General features: G+C 42.8%; 1 protein-coding gene across 1 annotated transcript; it reads left to right on the plus strand.

Moving 5' to 3' along the window:
• Positions 1 to 18,202: 18,202 nt before the first annotated feature.
• Positions 18,203 to 22,259, plus strand: fmoda (fibromodulin a). The gene is made up of 6 exons (XM_034533510.1): positions 18,203 to 18,246; positions 18,882 to 19,271; positions 20,672 to 20,794; positions 20,901 to 21,041; positions 21,128 to 21,395; positions 21,957 to 22,259. The coding sequence occupies exons 2-6, from the start codon at positions 18,912 to 18,914 to the stop codon at positions 22,106 to 22,108; spliced, it is 1,044 nt and encodes a 347-aa protein (XP_034389401.1). The 5' UTR covers positions 18,203 to 18,246; positions 18,882 to 18,911; the 3' UTR covers positions 22,109 to 22,259.
• Positions 22,260 to 22,589: the final 330 nt, after the last annotated feature.

Raw genomic sequence — 22,589 nt, forward strand, 5'->3', positions numbered from 1 at the left:
TTGCTGTCTTGTCAAAACACAGTAGATACAGTCAGGACAGCTTTGATTTCACATCATGTGTTGTTAATTATTTAATTTTTATGAACAACTAAAATGAAGCGCTTCAATCCCATCATGAAACTTGCCTTACCAAAGAGGGTATGTACATTCTACAAAAGTCTCTTCCCACAGAGTTTTCATTTCCTGAAAGTCTTGCAGGTGCTGTGCTGAAAACAGAGGATAAGGACACAACGCCCTCTTTTGCTTTCTGACTTTGTTTCAGTAGTAGAGACTCTCTCGGCCCAGACTTTAGGTTTTGGCAGACAAGAACTGCGGTAGCAGTCGTGCTGCAGCTAGTCGGTGAAGTGTGTGTTATTGTGAAAGTGTTTTGCCGTCTGTCTGTCCCATTGGTACATAGCCTCTTTGTCTGCTGCTACACAGATCGACAACATACTTTAACTTTGCCAGAGCCCATGAGCTAAAATAGCACGCCAGGTCATTGCTGACGAATGGTCACGTGAGTCAAAAAGGCTACATGTCTGCTGCAATGTTATTAGAATCCTGTTTGCCAAAAAAGGCCAGATTTATGGGAAGCAGAGCAGGAAGAGAGAGACGAAAGAGGAGACCATCAAGAGGGGAACAGCATGTGCTTCTGGCTCATCTGGCACCCTTACCTCTGAATCTATTACAGATGTTTTCATACCACTTCCCTGCTAACTTACTTTCCCCTCATCCAACCACCCAATATTCCCTCTCCTCTCCTCCACATGCTTCTTCTCTTTCCATGTCTCCGATGTGCTTCCTCTCCCTTTATTTTTTCTCTCCTTCCATCTCTTACTCGCCTGCTAGCTGCCCAACCCCAATCTCCAGTCTGTATGCAGTGATGAGGGCCGACTGGGTTGAAGCATGCTGGGCTTGTGCGGCTTTCTCTCACGTTCCAGTCACATTTTCCACATTTATTCTTCTCTCTCACAATATGGTTAAGGTGTCAGACCTCTCCAGGTAGTTAGCCACATAACTCATTTCCATTTCTTTGCTGTCACAAGAAGTGAGTGTTTTGTTGAATTGTAAACTGTAGGAATGTGTGCATGTGTGGGAAATTAACATTTCACAGAAATGAAGTTAGTGACACTGCCAATCACAATGTGAAAGTTGACTGCCTTTTTGTCAATGTCTCGGTGTATGTGCATGTTTTCTTTGTGTATGTATGCACCTCACCTTGTATTTCATTGGCCTCCAGGTAGAGGTACTGCAGGGTGGTGGGAACTGTAGGAATGGTTTTAAGTTTGTTATAAGAAAGGTCCAGTTCCACCAAGCTGGAGAAGTTGAAGACCTGGTGGTGGATATCGTTGCTCTGCAGACCACAGTGACTTAGACGAAGATACTTAAGGTTGAGAAATCCCCCAAAACTGTCTTTATCCAGCCCAGGGAGAGTATTACTGGACATGTAGAGCTGCTGGACAGAAGAGGGTAAATGTCTGGGGACAGCTGAGAACAAATTCCCACTGAGCTCCAGCAGGTTCAGATTGAACAGACCTACAAGAGGAGGGGAAAGAAAACACACACGCACACACTAAATATTAATACTGACAAATGTGTGCAACGTAAACAATGAGTGTTAACATTCTCTCACTCTGTAACGCTGTTCATCTGTACACATGACATCTATTGCTTCTGTCCATCCGGGATCCTCCTCTGTTGCTCTCCTGAAGGTTTTCTTCCCTTTTTTTTGGTGGGGGGGGGGGGGGGGTTCCTGATCCGATGTGAGGTCTTGGGACAGGGATGTCGTATGTGTACAGAATCTAAAGCCCTCTGAGGCAAATTTGTAATTTGTGATTTTGGGCTATACAAAATAAACTGAATTGAAATGAAAATTGATTTCAATATTAAATGCCAGTTATGTTAATGAGACAGTTCTGAACAGTCTCAGGGCCAAGTGAATGGTTCAGGTATACTTAACAGCTATCATGTTAGTTACAGTAGTAATCATTGACACATCAAAATGCATTATTTTCATTAAAATATAAGTAATTCCTGCACATAACTCAGACCTTTTCTTATACCCTGCCTTAAAGAAAACATGTTCTTTACAGACTTTTAAATTGTGTTGTATTTGCTTATTTTGTATTTGTAGAATTGTTTTACATTTAGAAGTATCACATTTAATTATGACTGAATCTGAGAAGTTATGATGTGTTACATATTTGGTGAGAAGTTTTGATGCGTTACATATTTGCTGAGACATAAAATCAGATCACTGTTGAACAGCCGCTTGACTCCCTCCACCCTAATAACTACTTGTAGCCAGCAACACATGGAAAAACATGACAAAGTACCACAATCCCTAAAATGTTTGTTTTTCCACTGTATTGTTGTCTTTTTGCACAATGTGAACAGGTATACAAGAGCCAGACTCTCACTTTCCACCACAAGTAGATTGTGCATATAAAGAAAGTAAATAACATTACACTACCTTTAAGGTCTCTCTCTGTGATGGTTTGCAGTCTGTTTCCCTGCAGCAGCAGTAGTGTCAAGTTTTGCAGGTTCTGAAAAGCTCCAGGGCTGATGCTGCTGATTTGGTTGTGGGCAAGTCGCAGCTGCTTGAGTCCAGCTGGTAGAGCACTTGGCACTGATCTCAGGTGGTTGTGGTTGGCAAAAAAGTAGCACAGCTTGGTCTGGTTCTTTGGCCAGAAAAGAGGACGACAAGGACGAGATGTTGTTGCTCTAGGAACAAAAGGAAAAAGTGCCTAATGGATTTTGACTTTTCACAGTATAGTGTGGTGAAGGTCAGCCGCTGTGGGAAGTGTACAATGTGAACAAGAATTGAAAAACCACTGTGGGTTAGTAGCAGACAGTTGTAAAGACAATACACACTCATTTGTTCTACCTGAAGAAACAGGTATTGAGTTATGTCCGGCAGGTGGTCAGGGATGTCTGCCAGGCCTCTGTGGTCACAGTACAGCGCTGTGGGCCATTGGATGGGGCAGTCACACTGTTGAGGGCAGGGCTGGGGGTTGTTGGCTCGAAACCAGGCTGCGTCCATCCGTTCTTGCAGGCTCATCACACTGGGCTCACCCAGCAGGCGATTAATCCACAGTGGAACCCCTCCATAGTCAGCTACAACAGTGGCTGAGGCAGAGTCGAAAACACACAGCAGCATCAGTACAGCACAGCGCAGGAGAGCCATAGAGACAGCTGGTGAGATATGTAATCCTGCAAGTAAAACAGAAACATAACGCATTTGTTATATGTCAATTTACTAAACTCGTCATGGTGTGCTTGATTTGATTAGCCTGTGAAAATTGTAAAATGTCTTCTTTGGCTCTATCAATCTGCATTACGGGAATTATTATTATTATTATTATTATTAGACCTTTATTTAACCAGGTAAAATCAATTGAGAACCAATTCTCATTTACAATGATGACCTGGCCAAGAGGGAGCACAGTCCAGACAAGTGACACAAACCGCACAGATACAATACAGTATGACAAACACATGAGAAAATGGCTAAAAACAATATAGCTAATTAAGAATAAGGGTTTTCATTTTTAGACGACGACTGTTGGCTAGATAGACACTCACATTTCACTGAGAATGAATCCAAATGACCTTGATGAACTAATGACTTTACTTCTAGTGCTACCAGCAGGTCAAAGTGTTTACTTATCCAGTAGAATATATGGAAATTTACCATTGAAATGTACCACATAAAATTGGTACGGACTCTCAATCCATCTTTTATCTCTCGCAAAAAACAAACTTTGCTGGAATGTACCTATAGGAAAGAATGCAACCCCTTGGGCTCTGAAAATCAAAATGAAAAATATTTCAGTGGAAGGTCAAACTAGGTCACTTTTATCAAATGTATTTAGAATGCTAAATTAAAGGAAATTGCATGACTAATAGAAGTGCAGCAGGAACTGAAATGGCCGCTTTTGCATACAGACTTCAAACTTCTGAGTATGAGGGAATAATACATAATTATTCCCTGCATGCACAGCTGTATATGATTACGGTAATACCCACACAGTTTCTGTCCACACAAGCAGACACACAGACTCTCAGTATGAACAGTTAGTGTGAAAGGTTTGCATCATCAGGAAGTTTGACTATCAGTATGTTTGCAATTTTGCAGTCATAAAAATGCTAGTGATTAGCTACTTTATGGAACCGTGCCTCATCAAACCAGCTGTAATTAAACAGACACACAATATAGATTTGAACTTTTCCAGTTTTGCGTGCCTTGCAGAAGAGACCAAATGGGAGCAGAGGATAAACCAACAGACTGACACTTACCTGTTTGATCGGAACGAAGACAAGTTGTCTTGAATTCCCAATGAAACCCTACGGAGCTGCATGGAATTTTGTATGTGTTTTTAATGCGTCTGCATGTGCGTGTGTTTTCAAGCTACCAGCGATGTTTACCGCTGTCTGATACATTCCTCTTCTTCAAACGCTGCCCACAACCCACAACCCAGACCTCCTCCATGTTCTTCCCTAACTCACTTATTCCTTCTCCCGTCTGTCAGCTCTTGGTTACAGTTGAACACACAACATTTGGTGGCAACATGTTTGCTTGTACCATAGTGAACAAATACACCAAAAGACAGACACGAACTGCTAAAAAAGGAAATGACAAGGAAGAAAATGTAATTATGGCAGCTGGGTTTACATTTTGATGGTACAGAGTTTTTAGTGAAAATGAAAAAAGTTTGATCAGCATTCAAGTATGGCGCATGTGAATACGTGTGTGCATGTGTGTCTAGGGCTACAGTATGTGTTCTGCCTGGAGGAATTCAAGCCACAAGGTACCTGGGGAGCCAAGCAGACCATTCTGTGTGTGTGTGTGTGTGTGTGTGTGTGTGTTGCGTTTTCCTTGTGAGTGTGTAATCGTGTGTGTGCTTCTGCATATCCCTCCATCTGCATGTGTTTGACTGTGCGTGTGAGCAGAGCAGAGAAAAGACGGCCAAGAAGGAAAAGAAATGAGGATAGTATTTCTCAGAGCATGGGCAGAGCGTCCTCTAGGAAAAACAAATGGAATGACACCCACAATGGAGCCCAAATAGTAATGAGTGCCTGTAAGTGTTGTGGGGGGTTCCTACGAGTTATCTTTACATACCTTTTAATAATGTGTAGATAATAAAGACAATACAAAAGTACTGATTGTGTGTTTAAGTTCAACTCATAGATACTCACATGGACAAAGCTAACATGCTAGCGTTTCTAAAAACAAATAAAACTATCATTTTCAATATGTCCCATTGTATTACCCTTATTCCTGCTATGGGATTTCTTGTCAACTAGTATCAGGTTCTCTGCCAGAAGAGCATGGGCTCAATTGTGTGTGTGCATGCATTTGTGATTGTGTGCATCGCTATATCTGTGAGAAGTAGGGTCAATTTCTTTCTGTCTTCTTATTTTACAACCAGAGAAGTCGCCCCCGGCTGGCCATTAGAAAGAATGTAAGTTAATAGCCACATCCACGTTGGCTTCACTTCTCAGACCCAGAGGGTGCCGTTTGGTTACCTCGCCACAAGTCATTGGAATAGTTGCCCAGTTTACACAATCAAACAGTCAGGCTGCCCCACTGACTGACTCTGTCATCCCTAGAACAATTTTCTTCTGGTCATTGCTGTGCACGTCACTTAATTCTTCAATTAAATACACTTACATTGTCACGGGAGAACAGGGTTAGGACCCAAGAGCAGACCACAGGAGACAGGATAAGGGTAAGGAACTTTATTCCGTAACGATGATTAGCAATTACGACGTGAGTCCCGAGGATCGACGTCGGAGGTTGGCACAGCAAATCACGGTGTGAGTCCGAGGCACAACACTGGAGGCAGGCGGGTCGCGCCGTGAGTCCTGAGGATCGACGTCGGAGTTTGGCACAGCAAATCACGGTGTGAGCCCCGAGGCACAACACCGGAGGCAGGCGGGTCGCGGCGTGAGTCCCGAGGCACAACACCGGAGGCAGGCAGAAGAGAGCAGGTACTCTGCGAACAAGGAGAGAGAGAGTTACCGAACGTAACGAGCCAGTGGTGAATCACATGGAGTGGCAGTGGGAACTACGGGGGCAGAAGACATAACAGACTGAAAACCCAGGCCTGCACGACCAGGGTTGATATGGACCCGGTGATGATCCAACAGGCCACAGCTGTGCACCGCTCGGGGGTGTGGCCACGGGCAGCGTCTGGAGGTACACACCCACACAACGAGCACATGGCAAAAACACAAACAGGGGATGACAGACACATGAGGTAAGGAGAACAGAGGTAAACACACAATGGGTCAGACAGGGATCCTGACAGTACCCCCCCCCCCCCTCCCCCGCAGATGGATTAATAATGTCCTGGATCTCAAATGGGCCGATGAACCGGGGGGACAGCTTCCGGGATTCAGTCTTTAGTGGGATGTCCTTCGCCGAGAGCCACACCCGTTGACCGACCTGGTAGGGAGGCGCCGGAATGCGGCGCCGATCTGCCACACGTTTATTTTGCTCCACCGTACGGAGAAGAGTGGCTCGGGTATCCTTCCACACCCTCCTACTGCGACGGATGTGGAGCTGCACTGAGGGAACGGCTGTCTCCACCTCCTGAGCAGGGAACAGGGGGGGACTGGTATCCCAGAGAGACCTCGAATGGCGAGTGGCCGAAGTAGTATGGTAGTAGTATGCTAATTTAATAGCCAACAGCTCCCGGTTTCCGACATCGTAATTGCCCTCCGTCGGGGACAAGCGGCGAGAATAGTATGCGCAAGGGCGAAGCTTGGAGTCAGAGTCAGAGCGCTGTGACAGGATAGCCCCCACACCTGTGTCCGAGGCATCCACCTCGACGACGAACTGCCGGGTGTCATCGGACTGGATCAGGATGGGGGCGGAGCTGAACCGCTCTTTGAGGAGTCCAAATGCCAGACCGGCTTCCACGAGAACCTGGTCTTGGTGGAGGTGAGTCTCGTGAGGGGGGCTGCAAGCTTGCTGTAGTTCCTGATAAAACGGCGATAGAAGTTAGCAAACCCCAAGAACTGCTGTAGCTGTTTCCTAGAAGCGGGGGTCGGCCACTCCGTTACCGCCTTGATTTTCTCCGGATCAGCCCTCACCTGCCCCGTCTCAATGATGAACCCCAGGAACCAAACAGAGGTTACGTGGAACTCACATTTCTCTGCCTTAACAGCTTGTTCTCCAGTAGGCGTTGGATCATTCACACATGACGCTGGTGCGCCAGAAGATCTGCGGAATAGATGAGAATGTCATCAAGGTAAACGAACACAAAACGATTCAAGAAATCGCGGAGAACGTCATTAACCACCGCCTGCAACACTGCAGGGGTGTTACTGAGTCCAAACGGCATGACCAGATACTCGAAGTGGCCGAGCGGGGTGTTGAATCCGCACCAGGTGGTACGCGTTGCGGAGGTCGAGCTTGGTGAAGATCGTGCCCCAGCCAGAGGTTCAAACGCTGAGTTGATCAGTGGCAGGGGGTATTTGTTCCAGGTGGTGATGCTATTCAGCCCACGATAGTCAATGCAGGGCCGGAGAGTCTTTTCCTTCTTTGCGACAAAGAACCCAGCTCCAAGTGGTGACGAGGAGGGGCAAATTATTCCAGCCTTCAAGGACTGCGAGATGTACTCCTCCATGGAGACCTTCTCTGGTCTGGACAGGTTGTACAACCAACTGGAAGGGAACGACGCACCAGGGTGGAGGTCAATAGCGCAGTCGTAGGGACAGTGAGGCGGCAAGGAGAGAGCCTGCGACTTCCTGAAAACCTCCCCGATGTCGTGGTAGGCGGAGGGAATGGAGGTGAGGTCGGAAGGAGGCACAAGGTTGCCCTGAGGGCGTTTCCCAGGGGGTAGTGCAGATCTCAGGCAGCTGGCATGACAGTAGGGGCTCCAGGAAGAAATCCTACCCGCTGCCCAGTCGATTTGTGAGTTATGGGTGGTGAGCCATGGGTGGCCCAGAACTAGAGGGTTTTGGGGAGATGAAGACATAGAACCGGAGTCTCTCTCTGTGGTTCCCGGACAGGATCAGCTGAAGCGGCAAAGTTCGGTGGGTGACCCTGCTGCCATCCAGGGCATTGGCCAATAGCGGGCCTTCTAGAGTCTCCACTGGAATCTGGGCACTGGTTAAATGTTGTTCTGCTCCGGAGTCCACCAGAGCAGAGAGAGCGAGTGAACGGGAGTGTAAGGAGAGGGAAGCAGGCAACAACAGTCAAGAGGGAGTTGGAAGAGGGCTCAGGTTTGCTCGCCAGTATTCCAACCACTACTGGCGAGCGCCCCCGTTTGGGCAAACTGGACAGGAGGAAACTGAATGTCCGAGGTGGCCACAATACAGGCACTCACCTGCTCCTAGCCGTCTCTCCTCCCGAGAAGAGAGATGAGCACGGCCGAGCTGCATAAGCACCACCTCCGAGGTGGAAGAGGGAAGCGGCCATGGAGACCGAGACCCCGAACGCTCGCCCTGATGGGCTGCCTCAGGGACACGCGACCGGAAGTTGGGGAACGATGACGTCACGGGCGATGCTTTCTGGGACTTGTAGCTCCGCTCTCGTTGTCTTTCCCGCATTCGGTTATCCAGCCCGATCGTTAGTCTTATTAGTTCCTCCAACGAATCGGGCTTATTGGAGCTGGCTAGTTCGTCCTTCACGGCTTCCGACAGTCCGTAAAGAAACACGCCCCGAAGCGCCGTCTCTCCCAGTCTCGGCGGCGAGAATGCGGAAATCCACGGAGTGTTCCGCTACACTCGTCCTGCCCTGTCGTAAGCGGAGAAGGCGCTGGGCAGAGTCCTCTGAATCCACTGGGTGATCGAAGGCCATCCGTAGATCCTCCAAACAAGTCACATAATCCACAGAGCTAGGCTGGTTAATGCCCAGCGTATTCGTGGCCCAGTCCAGCGCTCTTCCCCTTAGTAAACCCACCACGTAAGAAATCTTGGACTGGTCCGAAGCAAATGTCCCGGGCTGGCGGTCGAACACCTGCCGGCATTGAAATAGGAATCCCGACACCTCCCAAGCGTTCCTTTGTAGGAATCCGGAGACGGCACGGGGGACTCCCGGATCTGCCGGGCGGGATCAGGAGAGAGGAGTGCTGGTGCTGGAGCAGGCGGATGACGGGCTTGACGGGACAGGTCCTGCACTAAGCAGCTGATCTGGGATACCTCCGCGGACATGGACCTTTGCACTTCAGCCATGTCCATTAACATCTGCCGATGTTCAGCCAGCAGCGTGCCGTATCCAGCCAGCGTAGCTGCTCCGGTGATCTCTCTGTTCTGTCACGGGAGAACAGGGTTAGGACCCAAGAGCAGACCGCAGGAGACAGGATAAGGGTAAGGAACTTTATTCCGTAACGATGATTAGCAATTACGACGTGAGTCCCGAGGATAGACGTCGGAGGTAGGCACAGCAAATCACGGTGTGAGTCCCGAGGCACAACACCGGAGGCAAGCAGAAGAGGGCAGGTACTCTGCGAACAAGGAGAGAGAGAGTTACCGAGGGTAACGAGCCAGTGGTGAATCTCATGGAGCGGCAGCGGGAACTACGGGGGCAGATGACGTAACAGACTGACAACCCAGGCATGCACGATCAGGGTTGATATGGACCTGGTGATGATCCAACAGGCCACAGCTGTGCACCACTCAGGGGTGTGGCCACGGGCAGCGTCTGGAGGTACACACGCACAAACACACACAACAAGCACATGGCAAAAACACAAACAGGGGATGACAGACACATGAGGTAAGGAGACTTGGGAGAACAGAGGTAAACACACAATGGTTCAGACAGGGATCCTGACATACATACACTTAACTCTCCACTATAAATATACGTGTCACTTTAAACTTACTTACACTGTTTAAAGTACTGTTACCTGCCAGTCTGTGCACTTTATTTTATATTTATATTCTTAATTTTCGCACTGTGTTGATCGTTGTCGATTGTTGTTAATGTTATTGTCTAATGTTGCACCACCCACCATGACAAATTCCTTGTATGTGAAAACATACTTGGCAATAAAAGGTTCTGATACTGATTCTGATATAAAATCCAATAATTAGACTAATTAATTAAAGATAAAGGGGAAGTTAATGAACAAGAAATGTAATGTAATGACTGATTTCTTAAAGTAACACAATTGGAGGTGAACATGAGTTGAACATTGTGTAACACAAATGCGATGTTGAATAAAGTATGAATAGGATTTCCTGGATTTCAGACTGCAGGAAAACAAGCTTGTACCATTGATAAGCTATTGAGGATGAATTCAATTAAATTCTATTCAGTTTATTTTGTATAGCCCAAAATCACAAATTACAAATTTTCCTCAGAGGGCTTTACAATCTGTACACATACGACATCCCTGTCCCAGGACCTCAGATCGGATCAGGAAAAACTCCCCAAAAATAACCTTTCACAGGGAAAAAAGGGAAGAAACCTTCAGAAGAGCAACAGAGGAGGATCCCTCTCCCCGGATGGACAGATGCAATAGATGTCATCTGTACAGAATGAACAGCATTACAAAGTTACATAAACACATTACATGAATATGACAATGTATGAATGGAACTCCAATCCATGAAACAGAAGGAGGTAGAGAGGAGGGGGGGCGGGCCGCATCAGCAGGGCCAACGCGAGACCGGCTCACCAGGCATCAGACACCTCCAGGTCCAATGGACCCAATGGACCCTATGAGACGTGAAGTCACAACGACTCCGGGGAGGAAGCAGAGTTAATAAGGTGCAATGGAGAGATGTAAATTCATCCATAAGGAGAGAGAGAAGAGGAGATAGGTGTGCAGTGTATCCTAAAACATCCCCCAGCAGCCTATAAGCCTATAGCAGCATATCAAGGGGCTGGACCAGGGCAAACCTGATTCAGCCCTAACTATAAGCACTATCAAACAGGAAAATCTTAAGTCTATTCTTGAATGAGGTGACTGTGTCTGCCTCCCGGACTGAAAGTGGAAGCTGGTTCCATAAAAGAGGAGCTTGATAACTGAAGGCTCTGGCTCCCATCCTACTTTTTAGGACTCTGGGAACCACAAGTAGCCCCGCATTTAGTGAGCGCAGCTCTCTAGTGGGGCAATATGGTACTACAAGCTCCTTAAGATATGATGGTGCATCACCAATCAAGGCTTTGTAGGTGAGGAGAAGAATTTTAAATGTGATTCTTGATTTTACAGGGAGCCAGTGCAGAGCAGCTAATACAGGAGTCATGTGATCTCTTTTCTTAGTTTTTGTGAGTACACGAGCTGCAGCAATTTAAATTATTGTAACGTAATAGAGTTTTCACCCAATGTGCGCTGGGATAGGCTCCAACCTATGAAATTGAGCGGATGGGTGGATGAATAGAGACATTTTACAGATGACAAATGAAAGCTCAGGAAAAAGGAGGACAACTGTAAGGGGGTGACGTTTTTTGGGGGTGACGAGTCAAAGACAGAATGGGAAAGACGCACTCTCATAACTCTGATAGTCACTGATTTCATCTAACAAAGAACGACACTGCAGCAAACCACTTTCCTCAGGATAGAGAGCTCTGAGGGCAATCAGCATAACGGACATATGAATAGAGTGTCTAGAAAGGCCAATACAAGGAAGGACACCTAAAAACCAACAGGCACAAACTAAAGACAAACAGAATAAAAATCAAAATAGTAAACATCTTAATCTTTACGTTTAATTTAAGCAATGATTCCACAAAAATACAAATCTATATCTACTCATACAATGTTTCAGTTCTGTAATTTAAAAGGTGCTGAATTCCAAATTCAGAGATATGATTGAGGGATTGTCTTCATGTGGCTCTCAATATGACAATGGCTAGCTCGATGGCTCGCAGCTAACAGCGCAAACAGTGCTAACAGTGCTGAGAGACTATAGTGTTTACCTGAGGGGGAAAGGATGGGTTATGCTTCAGCAGCAATGCTGTGGGTAAGGATAACGTTATCAGCTGTCACTGTATGAGTGCAGTGCAAAGCAGTGGTGATTAGTTCACCAGTGGGCTACACACATAGTTAGTCATGCGTATTAAAAGCACACGCTACGTGAACAAAGCACAGTGAAGGATAAAAACACATACAGAGGGAGAGGGACTTTGTTTCCCGCGTAGGTAATACAGATTTTATAAAGGAGATATTTGCATAAATAATATTAAACTAAATAACACGAAACATGAAAACTAAATTACTTCACTAAGACACATAACAGTTTACAGATAACGCTAGTTTAGTCTAGACTATATCTTTACATTACAAATTGTTTTTATTGCTGCTATATTAATGGTATGAATTATTAATTGTGCACCTTTAGTGAAACCTTGAAATTAACTGAATGTGAAATGGTTAAATAATTAAAATGATTATCGCAAACACAATGCACCAAATATCAAGTATAGTACATAACTCAAATTCAAGAGATTGTAATGTCCAAATAAGTCTCTTAAGTCCCTCCAGTTAATCCAGAATGCTGCAGCTCGTGTACTCACAAAAACTAAGAAAAGAGATCACATGACTCCTGTATTAGCTGCTCTGCACTGGCTCCCTGTAAAATCAAGAATCACATTTAAAATTCTTCTCCTCACCTACAAAGCCTTGATTGGTGATGCACCATCATATCTTAAGGAGCTTGTAGTACCATATTGCCCCACTAGAGAGCTGCGCTCACTAAATGCGGGGCTACTTGTGGTTCCCAGAGTCCTAAAAAGTAGGATGGGAGCCAGAGCCTTCAGTTATCAAGCTCCTCTTTTATGGAACCAGCTTCCACTTTCAGTCCGGGAGGCAGACACAGTCACCTCATTCAAGAATAGACTTAAGATTTTCCTGTTTGATAGTGCTTATAGTTAGGGCTGAATCAGGTTTGCCCTGGTCCAGCCCCATGATATGCTGCTATAGGCTTATAGGCTGCTGGGGGATGTTTTAGGATACACTGCACACCTATCTCCTCTTCTCTCTCTCCTTATGGATGAATTTACATCTCTCCATTGCACCTTATTAACTCTGCTTCCTCCCCGGAGTCGTTGTGACTTCACGTCTCATAGGGTCCATTGGGTCCATTGGACCTGGAGGTGTCTGATGCCTGGTGAGCCGGTCTCGCGTTGGCCCTGCTGATGCGGCCCGCCCCCCCTCCTCTCTACCTCCTTCTGTTTCATGGATTGGAGTTCCATTCATACATTGTCATATTCATGTAATGTGTTTATGTAACTTTGTAATGCTGTTCATTCTGTACAGATGACATCTATTGCATCTGTCCATCCGGGGAGAGGGATCCTCCTCTGTTGCTCTTCTGAAGGTTTCTTCCCTTTTTTCCCTGTGAAAGGTTATTTTTGGGGAGTTTTTCCTGATCCGATCTGAGGTCCTGGGACAGGGATGTCGTATGTGTACAGATTGTAAAGCCCTCTGAGGCAAATTTGTAATTTGTGATATTGGGCTATACAAAATAAACTGAATTGAATTGAATTGAAATCTAAGACACAGGAAAGGAGGAATTGAAAAGACAAATAATTCTGTATGAATAATATTCTGAAATAATAGCCCCACATTTCAAATACAGCATTAAAACGTTTTTTTGTAAAGCATTTAACATGCTTAAATGCTTCCATGTCACTCATTATTATCATCCATTATTGCGAATGGCACCAACATTAAACTAAACCTGTATAAAACAGCTTGAACAGTAGGAACAAGAATATCGTCATCCAGCGACAGCTTACACAAAATGTCATGACACACTTAACACCAACAATAATATGACGTCTTTTATGGTGTAACTGCTGGGCAATGTAATACAATAAAACAAAGGTGTATCAATCCGTTTGTGTAATTATGATTTATTGTTAATGAGTCATAATCTTCTGATTACATTTCCCAAAGCAGAAATTGCCTTTCGGCTGTTTCCTGTTTGAGGATATGCTGAACTTGCCAGCTTTCAAACAGTTTGTAGGAAATTGTAAGGGCATGCCTAAAGCTGATCCCTGCAAACCACAACTACTCTATAATGATGTATCATGTTTTGACCTGCACTGCATAGTGTAAGTGCAAGCCTTGATTTGTTCTGCTATGTGTCAGAAGACATTTTGAGGAAGAGCTACCACGTGAAACATTACCAATTATTTTAGAGGTCAACTATGTAGTGTGCCAACTAAATCAGAATAAGACTACTATAGCACGACATCTTTTTCAAAAGTTATGGTGAGTAACATAGAATACAAGCATGACTTTTGTTTATTATCAAGAAAACTCGTACTCCTTATGTAAGTTCAACCTCAACCTTGACAAAATAATCTCAGGTTGAGGTCCATTTATTAGCTGTTCTTGAGTCATTCATATCACCTTATCCTCATCATCAGATAGAGGGTTTGCCAAGTCCGATTTTCACCTTTTCAGAGCACTTTAAACCTGCAATAACAAGTGAAGTTGACACAATCAAACAGCTGTAAAACCAGCTCTGACCCTAAAATGCTCGATAGAGCTGAGAAGAACTGCGGAGGCTGTGATAATTATCCATTGATAATATACAAATATCTATTGTATAATTATATAATTGTATTACTTAATTAATTCAAGGAATTTTCATTCGTGTTGTCATACATTTTTTGCCATGTTTGTTTTTGTGTCTGTGTTTTTGTGATTTTTTTTGTTTAGTTTTGTTTGAACAGATCTGGACTTGGGTGAGATGATATCATCAATTGTTGTCAACATTTTGTTGTTTTTTTAGCTTGAATTAGTTTCACCTTTCACCTCAATTGTTGTTCCTCTTCTCATAATTTCACTCATCATCTGCTGCCTAAATTTGCCCCTCAACAGTTCTTGTATTTGACACTAGAGGGCACTATAGTCTTTGTAATCAACAGAACGCACAAGCTTGCAACAGGTTGGGTTAAATTAAGGAAAAAGTCTTTGCAAATGTGTTTTTTTTGCAATTATTGTACAATAATACATTGATACCAATACATTATGTATTATTCTGGCAGATGGAATGTATTAATGCAAAGAAAAGACTGAAGAAATAAACCAAAATGTTCCTGTTAATATTTAAAGGCATTTCGGTTTGCAAATGAAGTAAAGCTCTAAGTTTAATGTTTATTCATAGTGGCAAAGTAACTTTCACACTAGTGTTTAACTTCTATAGAGCAGATGGTCCATGACATTAGTTATATAAATCTCTTGGTCACCAGAACACCCTTCAGTGTCATTTCAAGATCTCTTTTTTTTTCGTGTTACATAGCAGATGTAATTCCAGAATTTAGATTCATAATTAAAATAGTTACCAACATACATAAATAACAATCCGCTGCTTTCATCTATATGAGAAAAAGAAAAAGCTTGGCATGGTGTAATCATGAACATCTGTGCGTGATTTATGTGTGTGTGCATGGACATCTGCTTTCTATCACATGGTTTATGCTGCCCCTGTGCCCTGGGGTGCCATGGTTCAAGTTACCTTCAGGAGACACATTGTTCAGGGACTGTGTGTTTGTTTGTGTAACGTGTATAAATCACGTTGCGCAGACCAGTTCCCACAATGTTCACCACTAAATTGTAGGGTTTATAGTTGGTTTTGGGTTAAGGTAAGTGTAAGCGATGGTCTATGGTTATCGTAATAGTTTGTGTCTCAGTAATGGGTGTGTGTACAATATCCTGTGACAAACAACACGTTTTTTGACAGTTTTTTTATGAGAGAAAGAGAGTGAGAGAGACCAAGAGATGGACAAACTATCTATCTAAAAGATACACTGACTGCCAAACAATGCATCGTGAGCTAGTGGTAATGATTTACAAAGTTGTAAATGTATGATTAAATTGAACTTCTTTAGTTTGAGGTTTGTATGCTACATTTTGTTGTCTTCCTCCAAAAACACAACAAATATTTCCAACATTACATCGTTCTTCAAAAGGGAAACACTGCCTTTTTTTATTCCAAATTGATCAATCCCATATGAATCTGGAGAAGATGAAAGGACATTGACTGCCATACATACATAATGAGACCATTTAGTCCATTTAATCCAAAACAACCTCAACATTTTTTAATATTTCCCATTACTGACCTGCTTTCATTCTCGAAATAGAGAAAAGGCTAGGATGGGAAGATTAATATAGTTTGAAATACTTCATGTAGCTTTTTTTCTGCAGGTGAGTGACAAGAGAAGCAACCATCAGAATTAAAATTCCTTTGACATTCCTATGAAGAGTTCACAGCCTTAGTGGAAAGGGCTTGGTCCTCTGATCTTCATGACCCAGACAGGAGACGGGGTGGACGCACTTACAGCGGGGCTAGGTTAGTGTTGGGGGCTATGCAGAGTTCACCAGGACCTTTGAAGTCCTGGTCAGCAGAGAGTCAATTTATCTCACGCTAAGTGATGCACTTTTTGTTTCTCGCTCTTTTAGTTATTTATAGTGTTTTTAAATGTAGATATGTGTCTTTCTGTCACACACATTATACATTATCTATTTACCTTCAATGTTATGTTGCAAGAGGTATTAACCTCATAAAGGCGCATAACTATGTCCGGTAAAGGTTTGGAGTTCATCCGGTTCAGTTCACAGGTGAAAAATAAGGCTGTGTTGAGTCCATTCCCTATATAAAATGACAATGAAAGTAAATATCCTTTCTTGCCTTTTTTGATCTTCAAAACCTTTTGTCAGACGTTTGACACAATGATTACGGACAACAACTACCTTAAATAACATGTTGAAGGCACTACGCCAGATTACCGAGCACACTAGCTTTTTCGTACTGTAGTTAAGTGTTGACACTACTGCTCTTTGAGCAAGACCTGACATGATGCAGGCATAACAGACTGAAAGAAGTATTTCAACATTTTGGAAAATATGTGTTCAACAATCCATTGTTCAGTTCAGCACACGATTCTTTAGCAACGGTTCGATTCATACCACTGTTAAATTATTGTATATGTAAATAAGAATAAATCCAAAGATGCTAAATTCAATATTCACATAATTATAATCCCCATTCATTGGACACGGTTTCTACTCGAGGCATAACTAATAAATTGAATCCGAGCGCTACCGGGGGCAATTGTCTATTTTGCAACATGATAACGACATGTAGCAACATATTCATCCTGCCCACCCACATAACGGGAAGAAGCTTGGCTAAAGGCTCATGATAACCATTTTTAAACAAAAGTCAACACCAAGCAACTAAGTAAGGACACAGCAGAAATACAGATTAAAATGGTATCAATCTTATCGACGATCAAACTAGCCATTGAGTTTTACTCAACATCAAATATTACACCAAAAGAAAAAGAAAAATGCAGTACTGCTTTTGTTCAACCATCAGAATGTCATTTTTCAGTGTTGAAAACTGACATCATTTTATTTCAAAACAGACATACCTTTCTCCTATGCAAACATGTTGAGCTTTCTATTAAACAATCACACTACCTTTTCCCTCTCACATTGTATCAATAACAAGATACAGAGATGGAGAGAGGAAAAAAGGGATAAATACATGGCGTCAGAGAAAAGATGCAAGGCAGGAAGAGGCTCCCATTAAGACCATACAGACTTTCACACATGTTTTAATTTAACCCTTTACAAGATGTACTGTTGTTGGAGAGGAATGGAGAGAGTTTGAACCACCCCTGCTACAAAACTGTCGCTGGCATAGGGATGTTCGCGAAGTAGGCTGAAGAGGGTTTGATATATTATTGTATTATCTTCAGTTTATCTAATTATTGTATGAAAGCTAAAAACTATTGTCTTTGTATAGTATTATTGTGATTGTAGTAGTTTTAATAAGTGTAGTATATTACAAATGTAATATTAACCATGACACCTTTCACACTGCATGTTGCCATGGGAATAGATTGACTATTATTTCCCAAAAAAGCATAATGCACAGTAACAATTCATCACACTGCTCTCATATAAACCACAAGTACACATGAACACATACTCAGGTTAGGTAACAACAATGGACAGGGTTGCAAAGGTGCAAATGTTAAATATTGAAGAAATAGTGGGGTTCAGCTGAAAGGGACTGAATGTGCTCACATTCGTGAAAAAAGAGGTTCTAGAGTTTGGGTGTGGGATGTGCTGGGCCATGACTGAGCAAACAAAATGGGGTGCAGGCGGGTGGAAAGAACCAGTAAAGGAACGGAGAGAGTGGGTGGAGAGGGGGGCAGAACATTAAGGAAAACAGGGAGGGGAGGAACATGTTTTTACAAAGTGTTTGTCAAAGTCTCCTTCAGTCCTGACCACACTCTGTGAGAGAGAGGGGACAAGGAGGGCGATCCTCTGTGACCAGGTAGGTGTGTGTGTGTTTGTATGCCTACATGCATGTGTGTGAACATGTGTCTGTCTGTCTGGCTCTGTGGTATTTATCTACCTTATAAGAGATGAATAAACATGTGATGATAGAGACATATTTTAGTCTGAGTTGTTTTTATTCTGGAAATCAGAGGGTAATTATTGGATATTGTCTAACAATTTTGGGGCAGCAGTGAGAACCATGAACAAAGCTGGCATTCACGTATAGATTTTTTCTTTTTTTAATGCTTCCTCTCTGGATTCCCTGTGGATTAAGACTCCCAAGAATCTACCACTCTGCAGCCAGTTACATTTCTAAAACAAGTCAGTAAGCTGCACGGTACCTTTGGCTGGTCATAGCATCTTCTGATTGCAAGTTCTGATTTTCAAAAGTTATTTTTCATGACTTTTTAATGTCTAAATTAACATTTCCTTCATCTATTTATGCAAATCCAGTCCCTCTAGCCCACATTTTATAAGTGAGAAACTTGTGAAAATATAAAATATAACTGTCTATAAGAAGTTTACTGTATATGTTTCACAATGAACAGTCAATATAGCCCAATTAACAAAGTGTGAATTAATTAATTTCTATTTTGTGCTGCTTTGTCTCTTTGTCTTTGTCTCTGTTAGATTACAGTGAACATTTGTGTGACTGTGACCATGTGTGTGGTGGTTGTCTTCCTCTTGTCTGCCCTGCTGCCACTCTCTTGCTCCCATGAACGGGACCCATTCGCCTGGCTGTACGGCCCGCATAGCCTAAGATTTGGCTCCCTGCAGGCAGACACTACAGGAGGGGAATGTCCAGATGAGTGTGACTGCCCGCCCTCCTTCCCAGTCGCCATGTACTGTGATGGGCGGGGCCTCACAGCCATGCCAACCATCCCTTCCCGCATGAAATACTTGTACCTCCAAAACAATGCCATCACAGCTGTGCCCGACTCAGCTCTAGTAAATGCAACCAATCTGGTGTGGCTCATGATGCACTACAACCAACTGACATCTGACGCCATTGGCAAGAAGGTAAACTTACATCTGGTGTTAGTCAGATCCAGCCACACATGTGCGCTCAGAGCATGAAAGGGGAATGCTGGTCTAAATGGTTGTCAGATGGCTGGCAGGTGGCTAAGTAAGTTTAATGTTACAAAGAAAAAAGTAATGATTATATTGCTACATGTGTGATGTAACATAGGGTGGGCTTTTTCTGCATTTGGACATGTGGATCTTAGTTTAAAATCCAACTGAAATGAATACAAAATAAAAATAATTCTCTGCTCAGCATACATATGTGTTGAGTAAATCAAACAGGTGACATTTATGTGTTGGTTTCATGAGACCTTTGTATTAATCCATCGTAATACCTTTAGTTCTCGTCCTGCTGTGCAAAATCCCTCCCTATTACTTTATAGTGCACTACATTTACTGTACGTCATTTTATTTGATTGTCCGAATGTGTAAACAGTCACGGTTGTTATGGGCAACCAACTCTTGGCCTTTGATTGCCATCAGTGGTAACCATTTTTGTTCATATAAAAATAGAGACAGCAAACAGAAAAATCCCAAAATAAATAAAATGTTAATATTTGTTGCAAGACAGTGCTGGAGGTGACAATGCTGAACATGTATTGGTGAATTTACTCATAGAAATCTGTTTGAGAGAATGGGGAAGCACATTTTTGGCTGTGGCATGAAAAGTTTGACAAACCTGTCAACATTTCAAACAAATGTGAAAACGGATTAAATTGACAAAGATGAACCCAAACAAAAAACTAAAAGGAAATGTCTGAAGTCTTGTGCTGGATGTGAAATCCTACTGCAAAGAGTGTAAGCCACATTGATAAAAGACGCATCAAATTCACTAGTTTAACATAGCACATCCCACAGAACCACAGGCACTGGAGCTCGAAGCAATGAGTATGACATGATGAGGTGAAGGCTGCACAGCAATGGCACACCCATTGATGAACACTGCCATTCACAAGATGAGCATCAATAAGCTGAGGTATAACTGCACAGTATCTTGATTACTCAAAATGTAAGGTGTCTATAAATGGCAACTATAATTTCAGTTTCGGCAACCAAAAGCTGATGCCTGGTTCCAGCCTGGCAAACTTTTTTGAGAGTTGGTGTTAAACCCTGAGTGCCCTCATAATTCCACAATGGAACTAAAAAAGTAATAACCATTGCATGTGAACTACTTCTTGCAGCAGCTGGCAGGTAATCAAACACTGATTTGGATATTTCCACAATTAAAAAAAATAAATAATACATTTTAATAACAAAAGAAATATGAACAATTAATTTTAAATAACACTGGCACTGTTCTTGACTGCAAAAAGGGATATTTTAGTCAGACCTTTTAACACTGATGAGCTGCTACTCTGCTACTCAGGGAGTTGTTCATTCTCAAAATCATTTTGCAGGCATTTCAACAGTTGAATGGACTAGAACGTTTATATCTGCAACACAACAATTTGACTGCCTTTCCTTCAAATCTCCCTCGTACCCTGCAAGACCTGAGAATCAACCACAACAAGATTGAAAAGGTAATGTTTTGCATAGTTTTGATATTCATTCATCTCCGTTCTCTTTGAATGTTTTGGCTATACATCACAGACATTAGACTTCAGAAGTATATCTATGGTTGCCTAGGTAACACCTGCAGACCTGGAGGGAATGGATAACCTCACTATTCTGTATCTCCATGACAACGCTGTCACAGACATGGGCACGTCACTGAAGGCACTCAAATCCCTCACATTGCTGGAGATCAGTGGTAACAAGTTGACAAAGGTAATTGTATGTATCTGTGTGTTTGCAAATGTCTCATGAAGTGAATCTGCAATCCTATCACAATATTTTCTTTAAACTTATCCCAGGTCCCAGAGGCACTCCCCGAACATCTGCACCAGCTCTACCTGGAATTCAACTCCATTGATTCTCTACCAGAGGGTTTCCTGGGCCAGTTCACTCAGCTGCAGTACATCAGGATCGCTCACAATCAGCTAACAGACAAGGGTATCCCTGCCAACACCTTCAATGTGACTGGGCTGGTGGAGCTGGACCTGAGCTTCAATAAACTGGAGCGAATCCCTCCAGTGAGCACCACACTACAGCATCTCTATCTGCAAGCCAACCAGATCAAAGGTAACATAAAATACAGGTGTTTTTTAAGCAATTCTGTAGCCTACACACGTCTTTAAAAAAATAAATAAATGTAAAAGCAATTTATAGAGGTTATTAAAGGGCCTGAACACTATCAATCAGCTTCTTTCTATGAACAATTGAGTTCTGCATAAACCGTTTTGGTATGTGCCCCTCACACTGCTTCTGTGCACCAATAAGGATTTAGCAACAGTTAAAATATACAAATAGAAATATACATAAAATACATATGAAATAAAAACCAGACAGTTGTGGAGTTGTTTTGGTGTTTCACGCCACTGTCAATCAAATCTGATCAAACCACCCACATACAGTCCTGATGGAGATTGACAAAACAAATGAAGAATAAATGAAAAACTTTAAATACAAATTTGTGTTTATTTAGTCATGAATATATTTAATTTTATGGCGAAAATAATTTTGACCACTTGTAGCAGCAGTTTCATTTCTTACTGATATATTGTGTAGGTGCTGAGATGTTGGCTGTTTCGAGTACTTAGGGAAGACACAAATTCTTTACCACCTCCCCATCTGCCCCATTAGAGTTCACTCTGGGTAGTTTCTGCAGCGTTGTGGATGTGACCAACTTCTCCAAGCTACGGACACTGCGACTGGATGGAAATGAGATCAGTCGCCAGGACATCCCAACTGAGTCAACCCGATGCTTGCGCCTGACTTCCAGCATTGAGGTCTAACCTCCACACGCGACTGTACCATTCCATTTCACCGCACTGCATTTGGTCATTCATCACCCGTGAAAGCAACAAATCAGTGGAACACCCTACATGACGTGATGAAGCGCTGCAGCTCTATCAGCACTTTTAAAAATCATTTGAAAGCTGGTCAGCGCTTTACTCAATGAGCAAAATTATTATGGTTTGTATTACTTACTTTTAATGTTTTTTATTACTTACTTTTAATGTTTTTCATTTCTTACTTTTAATGTGCTGTACTGTAGCTTTGCATTGTGTGTTCCTCTTACCACATATAATGTTGTATTGTTTCTTATGCTATTGTTTTAAGTTTGTTATGGTCTGTCAAGGGACTACAGATGCAAATTAGCTGTAGCTACAATCTGGTACAGTGCATCAAATGGTGACATTTATGTTTTAACTGTACATGGTCTGTACAAATAAAGAAATATACAATCTATATATATTTAAAAAAAATATATAT

The sequence above is a fragment of the Cyclopterus lumpus genome, chromosome 5 (genome assembly GCF_009769545.1).
Source record: "Cyclopterus lumpus isolate fCycLum1 chromosome 5, fCycLum1.pri, whole genome shotgun sequence".
NCBI classification, from domain to species: Eukaryota; Metazoa; Chordata; class Actinopteri; order Perciformes; family Cyclopteridae; genus Cyclopterus; species Cyclopterus lumpus.